This window comes from Salminus brasiliensis, chromosome 2 (assembly GCF_030463535.1).
Source record: "Salminus brasiliensis chromosome 2, fSalBra1.hap2, whole genome shotgun sequence".
Classification (NCBI taxonomy): Eukaryota; Metazoa; Chordata; class Actinopteri; order Characiformes; family Bryconidae; genus Salminus; species Salminus brasiliensis.
In genome coordinates, this window is record NC_132879.1 from 29,087,656 (window position 1) to 29,105,281 (window position 17,626).

At 42.0% G+C, this 17,626-nt stretch overlaps 2 protein-coding genes across 5 annotated transcripts; both read left to right on the plus strand.

Moving 5' to 3' along the window:
* Nucleotides 1-469: 469 nt before the first annotated feature.
* On the plus strand, nucleotides 470-10,729 carry prdm11 (PR domain containing 11). Of its 3 annotated transcripts, none has more exons than XM_072672304.1 (8): nucleotides 470-662; nucleotides 2,145-2,269; nucleotides 2,487-2,584; nucleotides 2,728-2,987; nucleotides 3,081-3,148; nucleotides 3,247-3,434; nucleotides 4,087-4,665; nucleotides 5,139-10,729. In XM_072672304.1, exons 2-8 carry the CDS (start codon nucleotides 2,160-2,162, stop codon nucleotides 7,298-7,300), a joined length of 3,465 nt encoding a protein of 1,154 aa, XP_072528405.1. In that variant the 5' UTR covers nucleotides 470-662; nucleotides 2,145-2,159; the 3' UTR covers nucleotides 7,301-10,729. The 3 variants fall into 3 exon arrangements, with proteins under 3 accessions (XP_072528405.1, XP_072528408.1, XP_072528406.1); XM_072672305.1 differs by lacking the exon at nucleotides 470-662 and adding an exon at nucleotides 806-980; XM_072672307.1 differs by lacking the exon at nucleotides 4,087-4,665.
* A 2,720-nt stretch (nucleotides 10,730-13,449) lies between these two features.
* cd59b (CD59 molecule (CD59 blood group) b) lies at nucleotides 13,450-16,210 on the plus strand. Of its 2 annotated transcripts, none has more exons than XM_072673786.1 (4): nucleotides 13,450-13,575; nucleotides 15,267-15,341; nucleotides 15,425-15,565; nucleotides 15,652-16,210. In XM_072673786.1, the coding sequence occupies exons 2-4, from the start codon at nucleotides 15,287-15,289 to the stop codon at nucleotides 15,849-15,851; spliced, it is 396 nt and encodes a 131-aa protein (XP_072529887.1). In that variant the 5' UTR covers nucleotides 13,450-13,575; nucleotides 15,267-15,286; the 3' UTR covers nucleotides 15,852-16,210. The 2 variants fall into 2 exon arrangements, with proteins under 2 accessions (XP_072529887.1, XP_072529888.1); XM_072673787.1 differs by having other exon boundaries at nucleotides 15,461-15,565.
* The last annotated feature ends 1,416 nt before the right edge of the window (nucleotides 16,211-17,626 follow it).

The window sequence follows — 17,626 nt, forward strand, 5'->3', positions numbered from 1 at the left end:
CGGAGTTGATACTCTGCCACTCTGCTAAAGGTACATCTACAGGTCACAGTGCAGGAGCTGAGTGGTATCATGTAGGTTATAACTATTGCTATGTTGGGTAGCCTGTGATTACAGAGGCAGCATTAGTGTCCTGGTGCCTATGCATATGGGTCAGTATCTTGCACCAGGACCAAGCTCAGACTTGAACTACACTGCATGGGCAGAGGTGAATGCTTATTGGCAATGTCTCAGTCCATATTTTGACTGGATTCCGGGGGCCAGAACACCTTTCAAGAGGCAAACTTTTACGGGACATTCCCTGAGCCCGTGTGTATTAAAGAGTTGGGGCATGTCCCCGAGTTGTGTCCGAGCTAACGCTCCCTGTGAGGAACCGTAACTTTCTGTTTCCAGTCATTCTGCACGTTAGCCCCGCTCCTCCATAAACACAGCTTTCTTCCGTTTTTCCATGTCATTTCCTGTAATAAAAAAAGATGGTGGTCAAAGCTGAGAGAAGCAGCTGACTCGTTACAAATGTTTGCGATGATAAACTTTGCATCGCCCCGGACTAGTGACACTGATCAGCTCCTCCGGAGCTCAGGCGCTTGCCGTGCGGGGGCTGAAGCCGAGGTTGTTCTCTAGGCGGCCCGCCCGAGAGCCCCGAACGGACTGCGTTTCTGCACAAGGTGAGTTTCTCTCACTAGCCACTGTGGCCAATGAACATGGCTTCCGAAAGCAGTAGGCAAATTGCCAGTCGCCTGCGTACGAGAGTCGCGGATGTGGGGCGTCTTCCAGACGCTCGACCCCGAGGCGACAGGCTCACTACACACGCTTCCTAGCCGTCGATCGGTTCGGGAGTCCCCGTTCAGGAGTCTAGCACTGTCGGGAAATGTGAAGTTTGGTGGTTTTTCGGGATCGTCGTCATTGCCCTGTTTGTTGTGCTGGGTTGCCTCTCCTCATAGCGCGAGGAGACCCTGAGCGACGCTGCTCTCCGCCAATCCCGTGTGAGCTTCTCTAACCGAATCACTTTTTATTTTTTTAAAGAAAGGGGGAGATCCGTTAAACGGCCAACGATCGCGATGATTGGGTGGTCCTGAGAGGGCGAACAGCAGCGGTCACGCCGAACTCCAGCCCGGTCCCGTTTAAAATCGCCCTCTGGAATTCGGTCATGCGATGTTTAGCGAACCGACTCCTTCGAACCGAATCAACCGATTCATGTTTTATCCCTTGTGTCGGGGGGGGGGACTCGATGAGTCAAATCACTCTGGCACGTAAAGCTGCTTTGTGGCGACGGCTGTTAAACGCGCTAGCTGTATAAATGAACTTGGACTACCGTGCAACATGCGAGATCAGACAGTGTTCAGATATCTAAAATGGTTTTTTTTGCATTAAATTATATGCGTATTCTTGTTAAATGTGGATGACATTTTGCAGTTATATAAGGGTAATCTGCAAAAACGAAAATAACTTTTTTTCTCGTAACCCTGATTCAGTTGAGCTTGTGATTCAGTTCGAAGTAATGAGTCGTTTGAACCAGCGTTACTTGCGCAGTGAAATGCAGTGTTTGGCCCATTGCCCAAAATGACACATGTAGCTACATCAATCAGCCATAACATTAGCACTGCCTATCTAATACTGAGTGGGTCCCCCTCGTGGCATCACAACAGATCTGAGCATTTGAGGCATGAATTCAACAAGATACCTGAAGGTAGCAGATCCTTTAAGTCCTGTATTTTGTGAGGTGAGACCTCCATGAGCACTGGTGAGCCATGGGCGCCCATGGCCCTGTCTCCTGTTCACCCGTCATCCTTTCTTGGATTGCTTTTGGTTGACCTGCCTGCCCACAAGACCTACTAGCCATGTCACTTAGCAGTGCACATTTTCCACCTTTTAACACACCACCTTCAAGAACTGACTGGTCACTTATATTATATTATACTAACCGCTTGACAGATGCCTCCGTAGATGAAGATAATCAGTGTTTTTTACTTCACCTGTCAGTGAAGTGGCACTAATGCCAGGGCTGATCGGTGTATGTGTCCGTTTATGTGCCGCAGCCTTTTAAAAATTAGATGTGTGCGCTTTGCTGGGTCCAGCACAGATCTTCACACCTGTGTACACAGTGTCTGTGGTCAGCACATGTACTCTTTCACATTTTCTCTCATCAGCTGTGAGATGTTTGCATGAAAAGGGGCGCACAGGGACTGGCCCTCCTCCCTGCACTGACCATGGCAGACTCTGCCACCTTTCAGACTGAGCCATGTACGGAGACTGAGCCAGACTGCAGAACAGGGTAACGTGATGAATCCTCATACATTCGCCTTTTAAATACCTTTTTTCAGCTATTATGTTGGGAAATGTTTGAACAAATGAAAACTTTTACTTATGCTTAATTATTATATGTTAAGCATAGTTCATCATTAAAAAAATAATAATTATGATGAGCGTTGACATTGTTTAAAACATTGCAGGAACATTCTTCTTGTCTTGTCTTGGACCATATTTTTCAGAGTCATCAATGACGGTTCTTCTGAAGAGCCAAGCAAGAAACTAAAAGTCAACCATGAGCGCTGTGCCAAAGTTGGACAACAAAATGTTGACTTCTGGTGTAGGTATTCGGCCCGCAGTCGTTATTGAAGATACTCCACTTTACTAAATGAAATGCTATCTGCACTACATAATAATTAACCTTAATAAAGGATACCTCTGACAAAAAAGACACTGAAACATGTCATTGTATTGTTCTTGCAGTCTGTGAAGAATGTAAGGAACCTTTTCTGGAGGAATGCCCGACCCACGGTCCCCCTGTGTTTGTACCAGATACTCCCGTTACATTGGGTGTGCCTGATCGTGCAGCTCTCACTGTGCCTTCGGGCATTGAAATCATTAAGAAGGGCCAGGAGGTGGACGTCTGCTGCATGGATGAGAACATTCCCAGGGGAGCACTCTTTGGCCCTTACCAAGGCCAACTGGTAGCTCAGGACAAACAGTCAGGAACGCACTCCTGGATGGTAGGTTGGTTCTCCTGGTTTTGGTGCTACCTCTGAATCCGTCTGTAATGTTGATTTCTGTTGACATTTGAGGATCTGCTTGGTTTGTTGTAGATTGTTAACGAGGACAACACCTACAAATCCATTAATGGCTGCAATGAAACTAGAGCAAACTGGATGAGGTATGGGATCACCGTCCTTACATTTAAGGGTCAGTTTATACACACTTGTCCTCACTTAAGAAAAGCTGACTCTGTGTGTGTGTTTTTTTTTCTCTCAGATACATTCGAATGTCCTCAGAAGCGAGTGAGAGAAACCTAAGTGCATTCCAGCACGGCGACCACATTTACTTCCGCGTGTGTCGCAGACTGGCGGTGGGGGAGAGGCTTCGTGTGTGGTACAGCGATGACTACATGAAACGGCTGCAGAGTGTATCCCAGGACAGCATCGACCGCAATCTGGATACAGGTGAGATACCTGCTTCAATCGTTGTAAAGCATTGTTCTCATTTCAGTAAGTGCAGCTTGACGAATGTTTAATGCAGAATTGAGCTGTTGATGAAGCCACATATTGATCAGCTCCTGAGACGTGCTTGAAAATGGGTTAATTTAGTGTAATCAATGCTCCCTTTTTTCCCAAGACTGAGTTACAGTTTTTTATAGATCCGTGAATGCTCTGGCATGTTTATGGCAACAATTCAGTTCATTGTAGGGCTTCTTAAACGGTCAAACACAACCTGCTTTGTGAAAAATTATGATTTTAACATTTTACTCGTACAAATAAAACATTGTAGTATCTTCACATTGATGAAAGGAGGAACAGGTTCCTTTTTAAATAAAAAATGTAGATCAAATCCAAGCATTATGCATTATTGTAAAGCGAGCTATGACAAGTTTTGTCAACGAATAAACTATCACAGAGGAAATGATCCTGGCCGTTTACCTGCAGTGGTTGTACGGGTAAGTACCATAGGTTTTGTACTTTTCAGCCATATTACCCCATGTGTTTGTCATTCTTTCGTTCTCTCATACTATTGTCTCAACATTGGCGCACATTGGTTTAGGTGTGGTAGTACATCCTCATGCAGATCTCTCTTATACCGCGCTTCTTGATTTTGCAGGGTTAAATTCAGAAGACCTCCCTCAACACCCCGAAGAAGCTCAAGGCCCAGTTCTCCGCTCAGCTCTGCACGGGAGAAGGACCCTTAGCAAGCACGGGAGTGATGAGGCAGACTGCCAGCCTCAAGCCAAGAAAAAGAAGATTGATCTCATATTTAAAGATGTCCTAGAGGCATCACTGGAAGCAAGCCAAAACCAAGACAATCCACTGAACAGCACTCTGTCATTACCAAGAGCACGAACACAAGTCAGCAGCGTCTTTAACCAGTCCAGCCCCTTTTCACACCATGTAGCAGAGCCGTTACTTAGCCCGACTGAAAGCAAGGTGGCTCTCGTGGCCTCTGGACTGGCCCCTGTGGAGCAGCTAGAGACTTGCCTCGATGACCGATATGTCAAAATGGAGGAGGCAGAGGAAGAGTCCACTGTGACTAGTGATGGCCCATCTACATCTTTCTGCCCAAACTGTGTGAGACTGAAGAGGCGGATTCGCGAACTGGAGGCAGAGCTGCTCCGCTTTAAACAGCAAGAGCAGACTGAGACATTGGCGCCATCTGAACCTCTGCCCAGTGACGACCTCAGAGGTAGGTTTGCTGCTGGGCGAGAACTCTGCTGTGGAATGATGTCTTGCTGTCTCAGATCTCTACTCGCATCTTATTCACATGTCCAGGTTTCTGTATTTGTGACCCGCTTTACCATGTTTCTAACATGGCCCTGGTTGTTTCTTGATTGTTCAACTGTGACCTTGATGCTCATATTAAAAAAAATGTGAAACAAAGGAAGATTGTCTTCTCATTTTGCTCTCTGATTATCAACCAGTCGATGGCGTGTCTTTGGTACAAATGGAAAATAATTTGTATTTAATGCCCATAAATGACAAAAGATTGTGTTGTTAAATTGAGTTTACTGGTTGTATTTCCACTATATCTGTAAAAGAGTTGGTATCTGTGAGGGTTTACTATAAGACAACACTGCTTTAAAACCAACTGGACATGAACATATGATGAGATCTGTAAAGATTATGTAAAGTAACACATTTTTGTCTGTTCTCTTGTAGCAGTGGAGGCCATGACCCCTGTCCCAGTTGTGTTGGAAGAGGATGACCAGGATGTTGACTCTGCAGATGAGTCCATAGCTGCTGACATGATGGTAGCTACCGATGACACTTCCAAACTGTCTGTTGGTCCGGGCCGGCGGATCCGCCGCTTCAAGCAAGAGTGGCTAAAGAAGTTCTGGTTCTTGCGTTACTCCCCGACACTGAACGAGATGTGGTGCCATGTGTGTAGGCAGTATACCGTTCAGTCCTCAAGAACGTCCGCTTTCATCATCGGCTCCAAGCAGTTCAAAATCCATACCATCAAGCTCCACAGTCAGAGCAACCTGCACAAGAAGTGTCTGCAGTTGTACAAGCTGCGTATGCATCCCGAGAAGACAGAGGAGATGTGTCGGAATATGATGACGCTCTTCAACGCTGCCTACCATCTCGCGGTTGAGGGGCGGCCTTTCTCTGACCTTCGGCCCTTGGCGGAGCTGCTGAAGAAGTGTGAACTTAAAGTAGTTGATCAGTACATGAACGAGAGCGACTGTCAAATTCTTATCCACCACATTTCTCGAGCATTCAATGAGGACCTGGCAGAGAAGATCCGTCTCTCCCCTTTTCTCGGTGTAATCATGGATGGGCAAAACGATGATTTACTGGCAGATACTGTTGCCGTTTACGTGCAGTTCGTCACAGCAGAGGGTCCACCTGCGACTGAGTTTCTGTCTTTGCAGAGGTTGAGTGGTGGCAATGTGGATGGCTATCTCCAGGCTGTTGACCGTGCCTTTGGTGTCCTAGGCCTGAGGCTCCAAGACATGCTTGTGGTTGGTCTGGCAATAGATGGTTCGACCATCTCTTCTAGCCTCCGGGCAAACCTCTACGTAACCATACGGAAGAACATTCCCTATGTGTTGTGTCTGCCAGTTATGATCCATCGGCCCCATTTGGAGATACTGGATGCCATTTGTGGGAAGGAACTTTCATGTTTAGATGACCTGGAGAACAACCTGAAGCAGCTGTTGAGCTTCTACAGATATTCCCCCCGTATGATGGCAGAGCTAAGGACAACGGCACCTACTTTGTCAGAGGAGACGGAGTTCCTTGGGGATATTAGAGCAATTCGGTGGATCATAGGGGAGCCTAATGTCCTGAACGCCCTCATCAAAGACTATCTGGAAGTGGTCACCCATCTTAAGAGCATCAGCAACCAGACCCAGAGGGCAGATGCATCAGCCATTGCTTTATCTCTTCTGCAGTTTCTTATGGATTACCAGTCTGTCAAGCTAATATATTTCCTCCTGGACGTCATTGCTGTTCTGTCACGCCTTGCCTTCATCTTTCAGGGAGACTATCTTTTAGCGTCGCAAGTGGATGCCAAGATCGAGGAGGCCATTCAGGAGATTGGCCAGCTGGTTGATTCTCCAGGAGAGTACTTGCAAGAGTTTGAGGAAAACTTCCGTGAGAGCTTCAATGGTGTAGACCTGAAGAACCTGCGGGTGGCGGAATCCAAGTTCCAGTCCATCCGGGAAAAAATCTGCCAGAGGAGCCAAGGCATTCTGGCCCAGCGCATTGACCAGTGCAGTCGTTCCATTGTGCAGGCTTGCAAGGTTCTTGACCTGACGTCATGGCCGCACAACAGGGAAGACCTCCGAACGTTTGGGGAGGAAGAAATCCTACTCCTCTTTGACCACCTGGAGACGATTCCCTCGTCAGGACGAGAGCTGTCTCACGACCGAATCGATGTACGAGGAAGCCTGGTAGGAGAATGGCGGGATCTCAAGACTGACTACTACAGCATGAATGGCTTTAAGGAAGTGATGAGTCATATCTGCAGATATAAACAGCGCTTTCCATTGCTCAACCAAATCTTGCAGGTGGTCAGGGTCCTGCCGACGTCAACTGCCTGTTGCGACAAGGGGCGAGGGTCTTTACACAAAGTGCGGAGGAACAACCGCTCCAGGCTAACTCTGGAGCAAATGAATGACCTGCTCACCCTGGCTGTTAATGGCCCCCCTATTGCCAACTTTGATGGCAAGAGGCCGCTGGACAGCTGGTTTGAGGAGAAGTCAGGGAACAGCTACACACTTTCCACGGAAGTGCTGAGCAGAATGTCAAACACCGAACAAAAGCCTGTGTTGCACACAATGGATGTGAATTCCGAGTTTTATCCTGATATTTGATTGATCCAAGCCTGCTCTTCAGCCAATGATATTCCAAAAGAAAAAAGCCATCTCAGTGGGCGTGAGCTGATCAGGGGCTATTATGTGATAGGCCAATGTGACATTGGCCCTGCTGCTACAATGGCCTAGTTGGCTGTACTTATTCATCCTACAAGCATAGTAGGAAAGCCTTTGCAGAGCAATGGCACTTGCACATCTACGATTATTCTGGAATGTGTTGCTATTTCATGTGATTTGATGCTCCAAAGAAAAAGAAAGCACTTGTTTGATGATATTAATAGATAGATAGATCCCCATTAGATACAACATTTTCTGGAGTCCTTGCCATTTTCAGTTATTCTTCAGAGCGCCTGGTTACAAGTTTTTGCGTGAATATGCACAGTTAAGCCTGTTCTTTTTATCTGAAACCGAGAAACCACGGAAGTTTTGACGTTGGTTTTTCCAGTTACAGCTTTTCCAGTTTACTTTATATTTCTCTTTTAATACATGAGAATTTTAATAAATGTACAAGGCACTTGATTGTCATAGCATGTTTTAAGTGCTATTAATCATCCATTTAGGCAGAAAGATTCATTATTTTGTTATCAAACTAAAGGTTTTCTTTATGTTCAGATATAAAATTCTTCTTTTTTTTAAACTAGAAATTGAAACATGTTACTCTTTGAATTAAGCGTAAATCTTGCAATTCAGTAATGTGGTGTATATTTATGTCTTTTTTTTTTTTTGCTTGGGCGAAATCCTTTCAATGACTTATGGATGTGCCATAATGCATTATGCAATCATAACCCTGCACGATGCAGTTTATGTCGAAACTTAAACATGGTTGAAAATGCAATATGCAAGATGCAAAATGCCTTATTCTCACGACTTTATGGTTCTGAGAATCTGTTGTTCTGATGTTTGGTCTTTCTTTCTCTGCATTGTACTAGTAGTAATAAGTTGCCATTGGGAGATTCCAAATAAAAAAAATTCTCCAGCAGACTTTTAACACTGCAAGAACAAACATTTGAAAGACGTGGTATTACGCTTGACTACGACAATGCTTTCGGCTAGGTATGACACAGAGTTTGTTGTACTGTGTCATTTTACAATGTACCTTTTTTGGCTTGCCACTAAATGCCATTGATGATATGTGCAATGTATTATTACACATGTATAGACATGGTTGTCACTTTCTACATGTAAAGGAGTTAGAACACTTTTATGCTTCAGTGAGGAAAACTGTGGATTTAGACTTTATTTAGACAGCTAAAAATAGTAGATCCTGGGATTCAATAGTTTTGTTTATTGGTCCACAGGTGACATATTTACCTGTTTTCTGCGGCACAAATGAAATGAGCAGAATTCCTTTGTTGTTGTGATGCTGCTAAAGAAATCCTCACCCTGATTGCCAAAGTTTCTACTGAAACAGCGATCAATATGAGTGGAAATAAAGAGTGTTAGACCCCTCATCATTTTTCTTTTTTCTTTTTTTTTTTTGTTTTTTGCTTTGCAGTTACTTTAAAATAGTGCGTCCTGTGATATCTTTAAATTTAAAAGGCACTTCAGCAGAAAATACCCCTATGCAGTACATGTTGTTGAAATTCTATTAATTGTACACAAATTTGTCTTAACTTTGTGTAAAAATCTGATGCAGTAATTGTGCATGTTTTCTGCAAAATTATGAATATATATGTATATGTATAGTTCTGACAAATAGTTGAGTTATGAGCTTTTATATTTGCAAAGAATGATGATTTATGCTATAACTCTTGTAAGAATTTGTATAAATGATTGATACAGCCTGTCTTTACTTTCTAAAGTTGTTGGGTTTTTCACAGGCCTATTAGCTCTGTGAAAATGCATGCGCTCATGGCTGCGGAAAAGTCTTTTGCTTTTCATCTGTCCACTTCTTCATTTGAGCGGGATTTAAGCTGACGACATTAAAAAAGAAAAAAAGCTTTAATGCAAAAACTTGCACCGTCCAGGTTTTTACGGAAAGAACTTCCTTTGACCATTCGAAATCTCTACACTTCCATATGATGCATTAGCAGCATTTATTGTTGTCTGCTTCGGTCATTTTTGTAGCAATTCATAATTTACGTTGAATGGCATAGCATTCCTTGGTTCGAGTTCTAGGTTATGAGTGGGGTCAGGGTTCGGTTCTGTTTTGCTGTATGTTGTTGAATGTTGTACAGACTGTTGCCTCATACTGAGGTCTGTCCTTATACCCATTTTGAAGCAGACAGTGCTCTAGCAGTGTCCTTCAACCACACCTAAGAGTGGACTTTTCATCTTTATTGTTGCACATCTTCCTGATGGGTTGACAAATGATTGTTGGGATTTTGGGATTTTTTTTTACTTGTTTGTTTGTTTATTTGTTTGTTTTGGGCACAAAGACACCCATTTTTTGAACTCTGCTTTGTCTCACCTTAATTGCCAGAAAATGCTATGTTGTATTTAAACCTGCAGACTCTGGCGCTGTCTCTCTCTCTCTTGCACTCTCTCGCTCTCTTTTACACACAGTCACTCTCTCTCTCTCTCACTCTGTAAATCTCTCTTACACACTCTGTAAATCAGTCTCTCTCTCACACACAGTAAATCTCTTTCTCGCTCTCACATGCTGTCTCTGTCAGTCTGCCTTTCTCTTTCTGTCTCACATGCTCTGTAATCTCTCTTTTTCTCTCTCTCTCTCTCTTTGTCAAACACACACACACACATTCTCTCTCTAAATATCTTTCTCTCACACTATACATTTCACACACACACTATCATGCATTCTCTGTCTCACCAACTCTGTAACGCTCTCTTGATCTCTTTCTTTCACACACACACACACACACACACACACACTCTCTCTCTGCAAATCTCTCTCTCCTCGTAAGATGAGCCAAAATCACGCATCAGGTCATCACTGCTATGGATGGCTTTGTCTGTTTCTCCTGAAGTGTTGTGTACCAAACTGTAAATTCCAAATCCAGACTCCCACTTTTGTATTTCATGATTTACACATTTTTGTAAAAGTATTCACAGTAACCTGAGCTGTTTTGTATTGATACCACATTATATGCTGTTGATGTTTTTGTTCGCGGACCTTATTTGGGGGCGAGCGACAGTTTAGGCTTCATAGGAACAAAAGCATTTCTGATTTGAACTTTCTATTCAAGTGAATCAGCGTGAACGACGTCGTACTTTTGTTTTTTATTACTTTTGTGAGTGTGTCGTGTCAGCCGATATAAGCATTTACACAGCTCTATACACACCGCACACTTAGCATCTGCATGAATACATTGTAACACTGGAAAATACATAGCTATAAACAATATGTGAACTTAAGAAATTATATAGCTGGAGATTGTGGTTCTGTACTGTATAAATCCACTCAAAATGTAAGCTTAATGATATATCTATATTCCACATATAATGGTTTAATAAAGTTTTTGTATTTTATTTGTATTCGTTTGATGTGCTTGACTTTGATAAGGCAAAATGCAAGAGCTGCTGAAATGGTTTATCAGCATAAAAAAACGAATTTCTTTTTTTTTTTTTCGTTTGTTTGATTCTTTTGTACAGTAACTCAGGGGTGGGTATAGGGGGGCAACAGATCCCAAAAGAGGACTCTGGCCTAATCATTGTTGCCATTTGTGTTTCAGTGTTTAAACTACTGAAAATTCAACTCATGGTGAGGTCAAACACTTTTGCAATGATGATAACGGTCATGTTTTTATGACGTAAAGAAGTTATGAAATTAGGTAGCTGAGATCTGAGGGATCTAAACAGTGGGTTTTGACTCATAGTGACAGTGGAACCCTTTTGGTGTTGTTTTAACGCTTTAATAAACGCTTTAATGGTTTAATAAAGAGTTTTCCAACATAGAAAAGGCACATCTGTAGTTAAACGAATTAATTAAAATGAATTAAATTAATTTACTGTTGCAGTTGAATCAGTTGCATGGTGGCATGGTTGTGCAGCAGGTTGCATGTTCGTGTGGGTTTCCTCCCATCTCCCCATCAAAGGTAGGTAGCACCCATGGCAGGTGTAACAGTTCTCATGGTTCAGGATACAAGTGCAGGCTTTATTGAACCTCATATCACAAAAGAAGAGAAAAGGGATATCCAAGAAACAGTCCAGGATCAGCACAGAACACAAACTAGTAACTATCAAAGAGCAGGCAAAATCAGAAGTCAGTAGACAAACAGTCAGGAGTCAGACAGGCAAAAGGTCCGACACTAGAAAGTCCAATACGCAAGAATGCTCAGAAACTAGAGCTCAAAACCAGAGACTTCGCAGTGAGAGTGTTTGTGAGCAGAGCTGATTGTCCTAGAGTGAGAGAAGGTGAGCCAGGAGGAAGGGGCCAGTCCCTAGAACTCCCTAGGAGAGTCTGGCCGCCTTGGACAGGCTGACAAGCTGGCTTGAGCAGAAGGGAGCGTTTTCTCTGACCGTAGGTATGTTGGCTACCAGACTACCAGGTTTATTACCAGGTTTAACTCAAATAAGTGCTCTGAATGAACCAGTATTTGATTCAAAGCTTTTATTTGAGTTAACGTGAGTTGATTTGACTTCTTACCACATGAAGTCTTTTTTTTTGGTTAAAAGAACAAACCACCTTTGACAGTGTAGGCAGCCCACAACAAACTGACAGTGTTGTCTTACTTCACAGCTTGTGTGATGGTAGGCATCCCAACTGTGTGTGTACAAGCACTGAAAAAGCAAATGTCTCATAATATGTAGCCTTTAAATCATTCGCGTTTAGATGTTTCGGGGCTTTTTGGTTCCCTACTTTCCACTTTCTCTGAACCTGTCCCACCCTGCTAGTCCATTAGAATGGAGCAACAGAGGCTGCAAATGCAATGGCTTTCTCCGGTGACCTTGCGTGGCCTAAAATTAGTTGAAACTGTGGAAGCCCAGAGCAAAAAAGATCAAATGCTCTTTGTTGAAGTCCAACCGCGATCTCATTGTTCATCTGTCCCCTGCCTCTGTAGCTGCAGGCCGCTGCCTGGCGTTGAGACAAATAACATGTCACTGTCACATCTCCACCAGCATGCAGAACCAGTTATATTGCCATTTACATTTGTTCTTGGGTTGCATGCAAGAGAAGATCAATCAACAAAGTGAGATGGACGTCAGCTGAACCTCTTCATAGACGTCCCCGGAAAACAGGGGACTAGCTAGTGCTCTCAGTTCAGCAACATTGTTTTTAATAGTCAGAATAACAGCGGCATATAGTGTCTTTGGCTGGGCCCAGCAGTTATAAGCGACACGTTGAAGAAAACAAACAGCTCAACTAAGCGGCTGAATGTCTGCTGCAGCAAGTCTATGGAAAACATGACACAGCGGCCTTATTGTCACCCCCAGCTGCAGCCCAAGATCTCTGAATGCTGTCTTATTCCCTGCGAACAGTCGTTGCCATGTTCTTATATAAAACATTGTTTCAAACTGTATCTGTGTTTTGTCAATGTTTAGTATGAATAGCTCGTACCAAGACGCTGTAGTGTTTCCAGACTTTGAGATCTGCCTGACACTGTTGTGTAGCCTACACTGCGTGCCCTATAGGGAACAAAATCATATACGCTTGTGTTCAAAGGTTTGGAATCAGTGATTTAAATGAAACAAAAGCACTCCGGCTGCAATGCGTTAGTCATGTGCGATAATAATTAGGGCGGTGGAAAAAGAAGAAGCGTGTCCAGAGGGATAAACAGCACTGTTGAAGACTCGAAAATGACTGAGAAAACAACACGAAGAATGAATAATCAAATTATCAAATATATATGTTTTTTGTTTGTTTGTTTTTTTACATTATGTATTTTTTATGGTTTAATGGCCTCAAAACCACATTTAAAATATTTAAGATATTAATTGTAATATATGAATTCATGTTGTATAAGTATTATTCATGAAATAACTATTAATAATGTCAAGTGATTCCAAACGCTTGAACAGTGATGTATTTTCAGAGAACATCACTACTGAAATGACAGTTATCAGCAATTTCAGTAAGTTTTCCACAGTAAAATAAGGCCCCTAATGGTTGGTGGTCTCGCTGGAAGAGAGACCATAACAGTTTGTATAGCAGTCAGTCTATTGGCTATTATTTGCCGTGTGTGGCGTAGCAGAGGAAAACGCCGGACATCCACAACTCTAATGAATGACATCATTCAAGTAGGGCAAGGGTGAGGTTGGGCGAGAACTGGTGCAGAGAAGAGGTGGCTTTAGGAATGATTGGGGAGCTTTGTGCTGGACGGGTGTGTTCTGGGAAGATTTGACTCGGTTTACAGTTCAACATTTGACCTACTCGGGTAAGTAGTCTACTAATAAGTGTGTATTGAACTTTGAACTGTCGGAAGGATAGGGGTGCACTTGTTTGTGATATGTTTTGAATTAATGTGTTACATGATGTGACATGTCACTCCTCTGAGCAGCTACGGCACTGCTGTGTTTGTTGTGAAATGCTAGAGATTAATTAGTGCTTTCTGAATCGTGTTGCAGATACAAATATTGAACACATTTTAAACATGTCGGGGTGCTGAGTTGATTCAGAACAAATTATACGTTTAATAAACACCAGTGTTTGAATTTTTATGTGTAGTTGATCTGATGTCTCAGTCATGCCTATCATAGACTGTTCTCAAATAGGGGAACAGCCTAACTAAACACTGTAATGTGTTTGAAAAGTGTTTATAACCAAAAACACTTGACTTATAGAAAATTTAAATTAAGTGTTTGTATGTAATACTATTGAAAATACTTCAAAAAACTATTCTGAACAGCAAGGTAAATATAAAGGTTTAGGTCGAAAAAGCCTTTTCTGTAACACTCATTAAAAGCGTAACACTGTTTAAGTGAGCTATTCCCCTGTTTAGGAAACAGTTGGGGCTAAAACATCCGAAAAACCCCAGTTTTTAAAATCCAAAGGCTGTGTGCTTTTCTTTAAACCTGATATTTACGGTATGTTTCAGATACGCTTTCCTGAATTTCTTCTTGGGTAGAATCAAGACATTTGATCTGATAATAGTTTCTGTGAAAAGGTGTTTGTACATCGTATAATATTCGGCTCTTCATGGGTAAAAAAGACAGTTCTCTATACTCTATACTAACAGTTTAACAGTTCTTAACTCAAGTAACTTTTTAGTTTTTTCCATCATTTGAACCCTGTAGCTGCTCTGTATGTGTGTAAATCATTCTGGATGAATGGACCAATAGAAAAGCTTTGAAGTGACTAGGAATTAAATAACTTTACATTAACTGCCATTAAAGGTTAAGAGGGCTTTTCCTTCTCCTGTTTACTTGCCATTTTGGAGATACGTGTTTTTTGTTGGACAGCGACTGGACTGCGTTGGAAAAACTCATTATAGAACCTTTAAAAAATTGTTCTATTTAGCACCAATATGGTTTCACTATTGTTATGAGTCAAAATCCTTTACAGAGCAGTTTTCAGATATTATTATATGAAATGATTCAACGATTCTTTCACAATGATTCATGAAATTAATAGCATGAAAAGAAATGCTTCTTTAAATAATCTTAAAAAATTGTTCCACATAGCACCAAAAGGGTTTCAGTTCTGCTGCGAATCAGAGATTCTTGCTTAGGGTGTAGTGAACAGTCTATACTGACTATCACTGTAGGTTTTGTGCAACATTGTGCTGTAAGATAATTGAGGAGAGCATATTTAAAGTAGCATTATGTAGCATTTTTACCTTAAAATAACAGTTTCAAAATCATGTTGATGCTCCACTGAGGGAGGCTGGTGTAAAGCAGGCAGGATAACATTAGCGGGAACTGTGTAAAGCTGTAGCATGTCAGTCCACATGCTTGGTGTCCGTTCTGAATCTTCCAGCTTGTAAAATGCAGGTGTAAAGCGTGTCCTTTAGGTGTAGCTCAAAGGGCAAATTCCACTTTCCTAGCAAAAATAATGCTGCTTTACGCTGAATGGTTGTATGTTTTTGGGAAAGCCTTTTCATTGGATTTCTTCATCTTCCTGACACAGGTAACAAGAACTTCAGCACGATGAAATACTCTACTGGGCTTTTCGTGTTGATCTGTTCAGTGACTATCAGTGTTGGTAAGTCCCGTTAAACACTTTCAGTATTCAGCCCCCTTGCCAGTTTTTGGATCATGACCCTGATGTTTTCTTATTTAAAACAGGCAATAAGCATTATGGAATGCGCTTCTCCTCTGTAGGCTCATCTCTGCAGTGCTATAAGTGCTCCGATTATTACGGTGGGTGGTGTGAGAAGGTGCAAGACTGCTCTTATGAGGACTCCTGTCTGACTCTGCATGAGAAAGGTAGGCCTCCTGACATGACATGCCACTGAATACCTGCTTCAGAGTCAGTGTCCAATTACTTCTTCAATGCGTTTCCTGTGACACAGGGGGGAAAACCATTCGTCAGTGCATCAGATACACGGACTGTGACAACTCTCGCCTGTCCCAGATGTTTCCCGCTGTGTCCGGTTTTACCTACAGGTGTTGCAACAGTAATCTGTGTAACAGCGCGCACAGTGTCGGCATCCCGCTGCTCCCCCTGCTCATCTCTCTGCTTGGTCTCTGCTGGAGCTGCTGCTCTGTGTGACAAAGTGTAGAAAAAAACAAACTGTTTGCTGTTGTAATCTGCTCACTCAGTCGAATGTTGTTTAATACGGTGCTGTAGGAGATTGTGTTGTCTTCATTTATTTCTTTTAACAGCCATTAACAACTCTGCATGTTTCTGTATTTTTATTCCTTTTTCTAATTTAAATTAAACTCTTTCTACAATTAGTACTAAATGAATATTGGAGGTAAAAAACTGATATCGATAGATATAGATATTGATTATTATTATAATAATTATTATTATTATTATTCAATAATTTGTGATTTCTGAATTGTAAATAGTGAATTGTAAGGCTGCCAAAACAAATAAAAATGACTAGGTCTTTCACATTAGCCACACATATGTCTACCTGCATGCACCTGCGTCTCACACCACTGCCTCACTGCCTCAAATTTGGAACGTGAATACGGGTAGATAAACCTGCAGATGGATAAAGTAATAAAAACATCAGAAATCAACAATCCTATACAATTTTAGTGACCAGTTTTTCTCTAGAGGTTTTTAAAAGGTTAAAGCAACAGTTTTTTTATAGTATGAAAAACCTGTATTGACTCCCATAATGGAATATGGAGTTCAGTATTTGGCTGGAACATACTAAAACATTGTTGACTCTTCATTAAACTTAACATCTGTCAAACCTGAACACAAGCCAATTCTGAAACCCCTAAGTCTGTTAAGTCTTGACTCATTATATTTACAGAAATCCAGCCTTCCAAATCTGTGAAGCAATGGCTACTTTTGGAGAATATAGGAGAATATGGAAGCGAACAGGTATTCGTGCTAGGCTAAAAGCTTGCCTCTTCAACAGGCTAACCGCACACCAGGCAAAGAGGAAAGCAACAATATTTGGCACGATAGTGGGATTAATTACAAAAATAAATGTACAATTCTCTTGTCATAGAGGTAAAAACAAAGCTATGCTAGGCTGTGTGGCTACTGTGGGCGCTGTGGGGACATTAACTACACAATGAAAGCAGAGTTCATTATCGTCTTCACAAACCCTCCATAAAAAGAAATTACAGCATGTTTTAATCTGAGGCAAAAAACAGGGTTGTAAATAAACATAAAACTGCATCTGAGCATTTTTTTTTTATTTCAACCAACTGACGTACTTACTATATATAGCTACGTATACATCATATGCTCCATAAATTAATAGAGCAGTATAAGATGTAAACCAAATCTTGAGTACAGACAGTATTTTGGACTAAATATAGTCATATAAGATGATTCTTCACTAAATGTCACTGCTGACTGTAATTGGTGGACAATTATGCAAAAAAATCTAAAAAACAATTCTAGCTAGCTTAAAGAAATGCATTCACAACTAAGAGTGTAAACAGCTATACCTCTAACAGTCTACAGGTCTGGTACATCAAACACTATATTCATGGATTTAATATAATATAAACCATTCAGTCCATACAGAACTAATCTAGATTGTTATAAAAATCCTGATCCTCAAGAACCCACTGATTACTACTTGCTCTTTACAGGTCTTGGAGGAAGTCTGTTACCCTTATTCCTCCCAGCACTGGTGGCATGATACTAATGAGTCTAGTGGGTGGGAATTGCAATGACTGAATTGGCAGAGAACATTTCTAAAAAGGTGGAGAAAAGTTCTAGTACCCAAATGGGGCAGTGGTGGCTCGCGGTTAGAGCGCCGGGATATCGATAACAGGGTTGTGGGTTCGATTCCCGGTCTCGGCAAGCTGCCACTGTTGGGCCCTTGAGCAAGGCCCTTTACCCTCTCT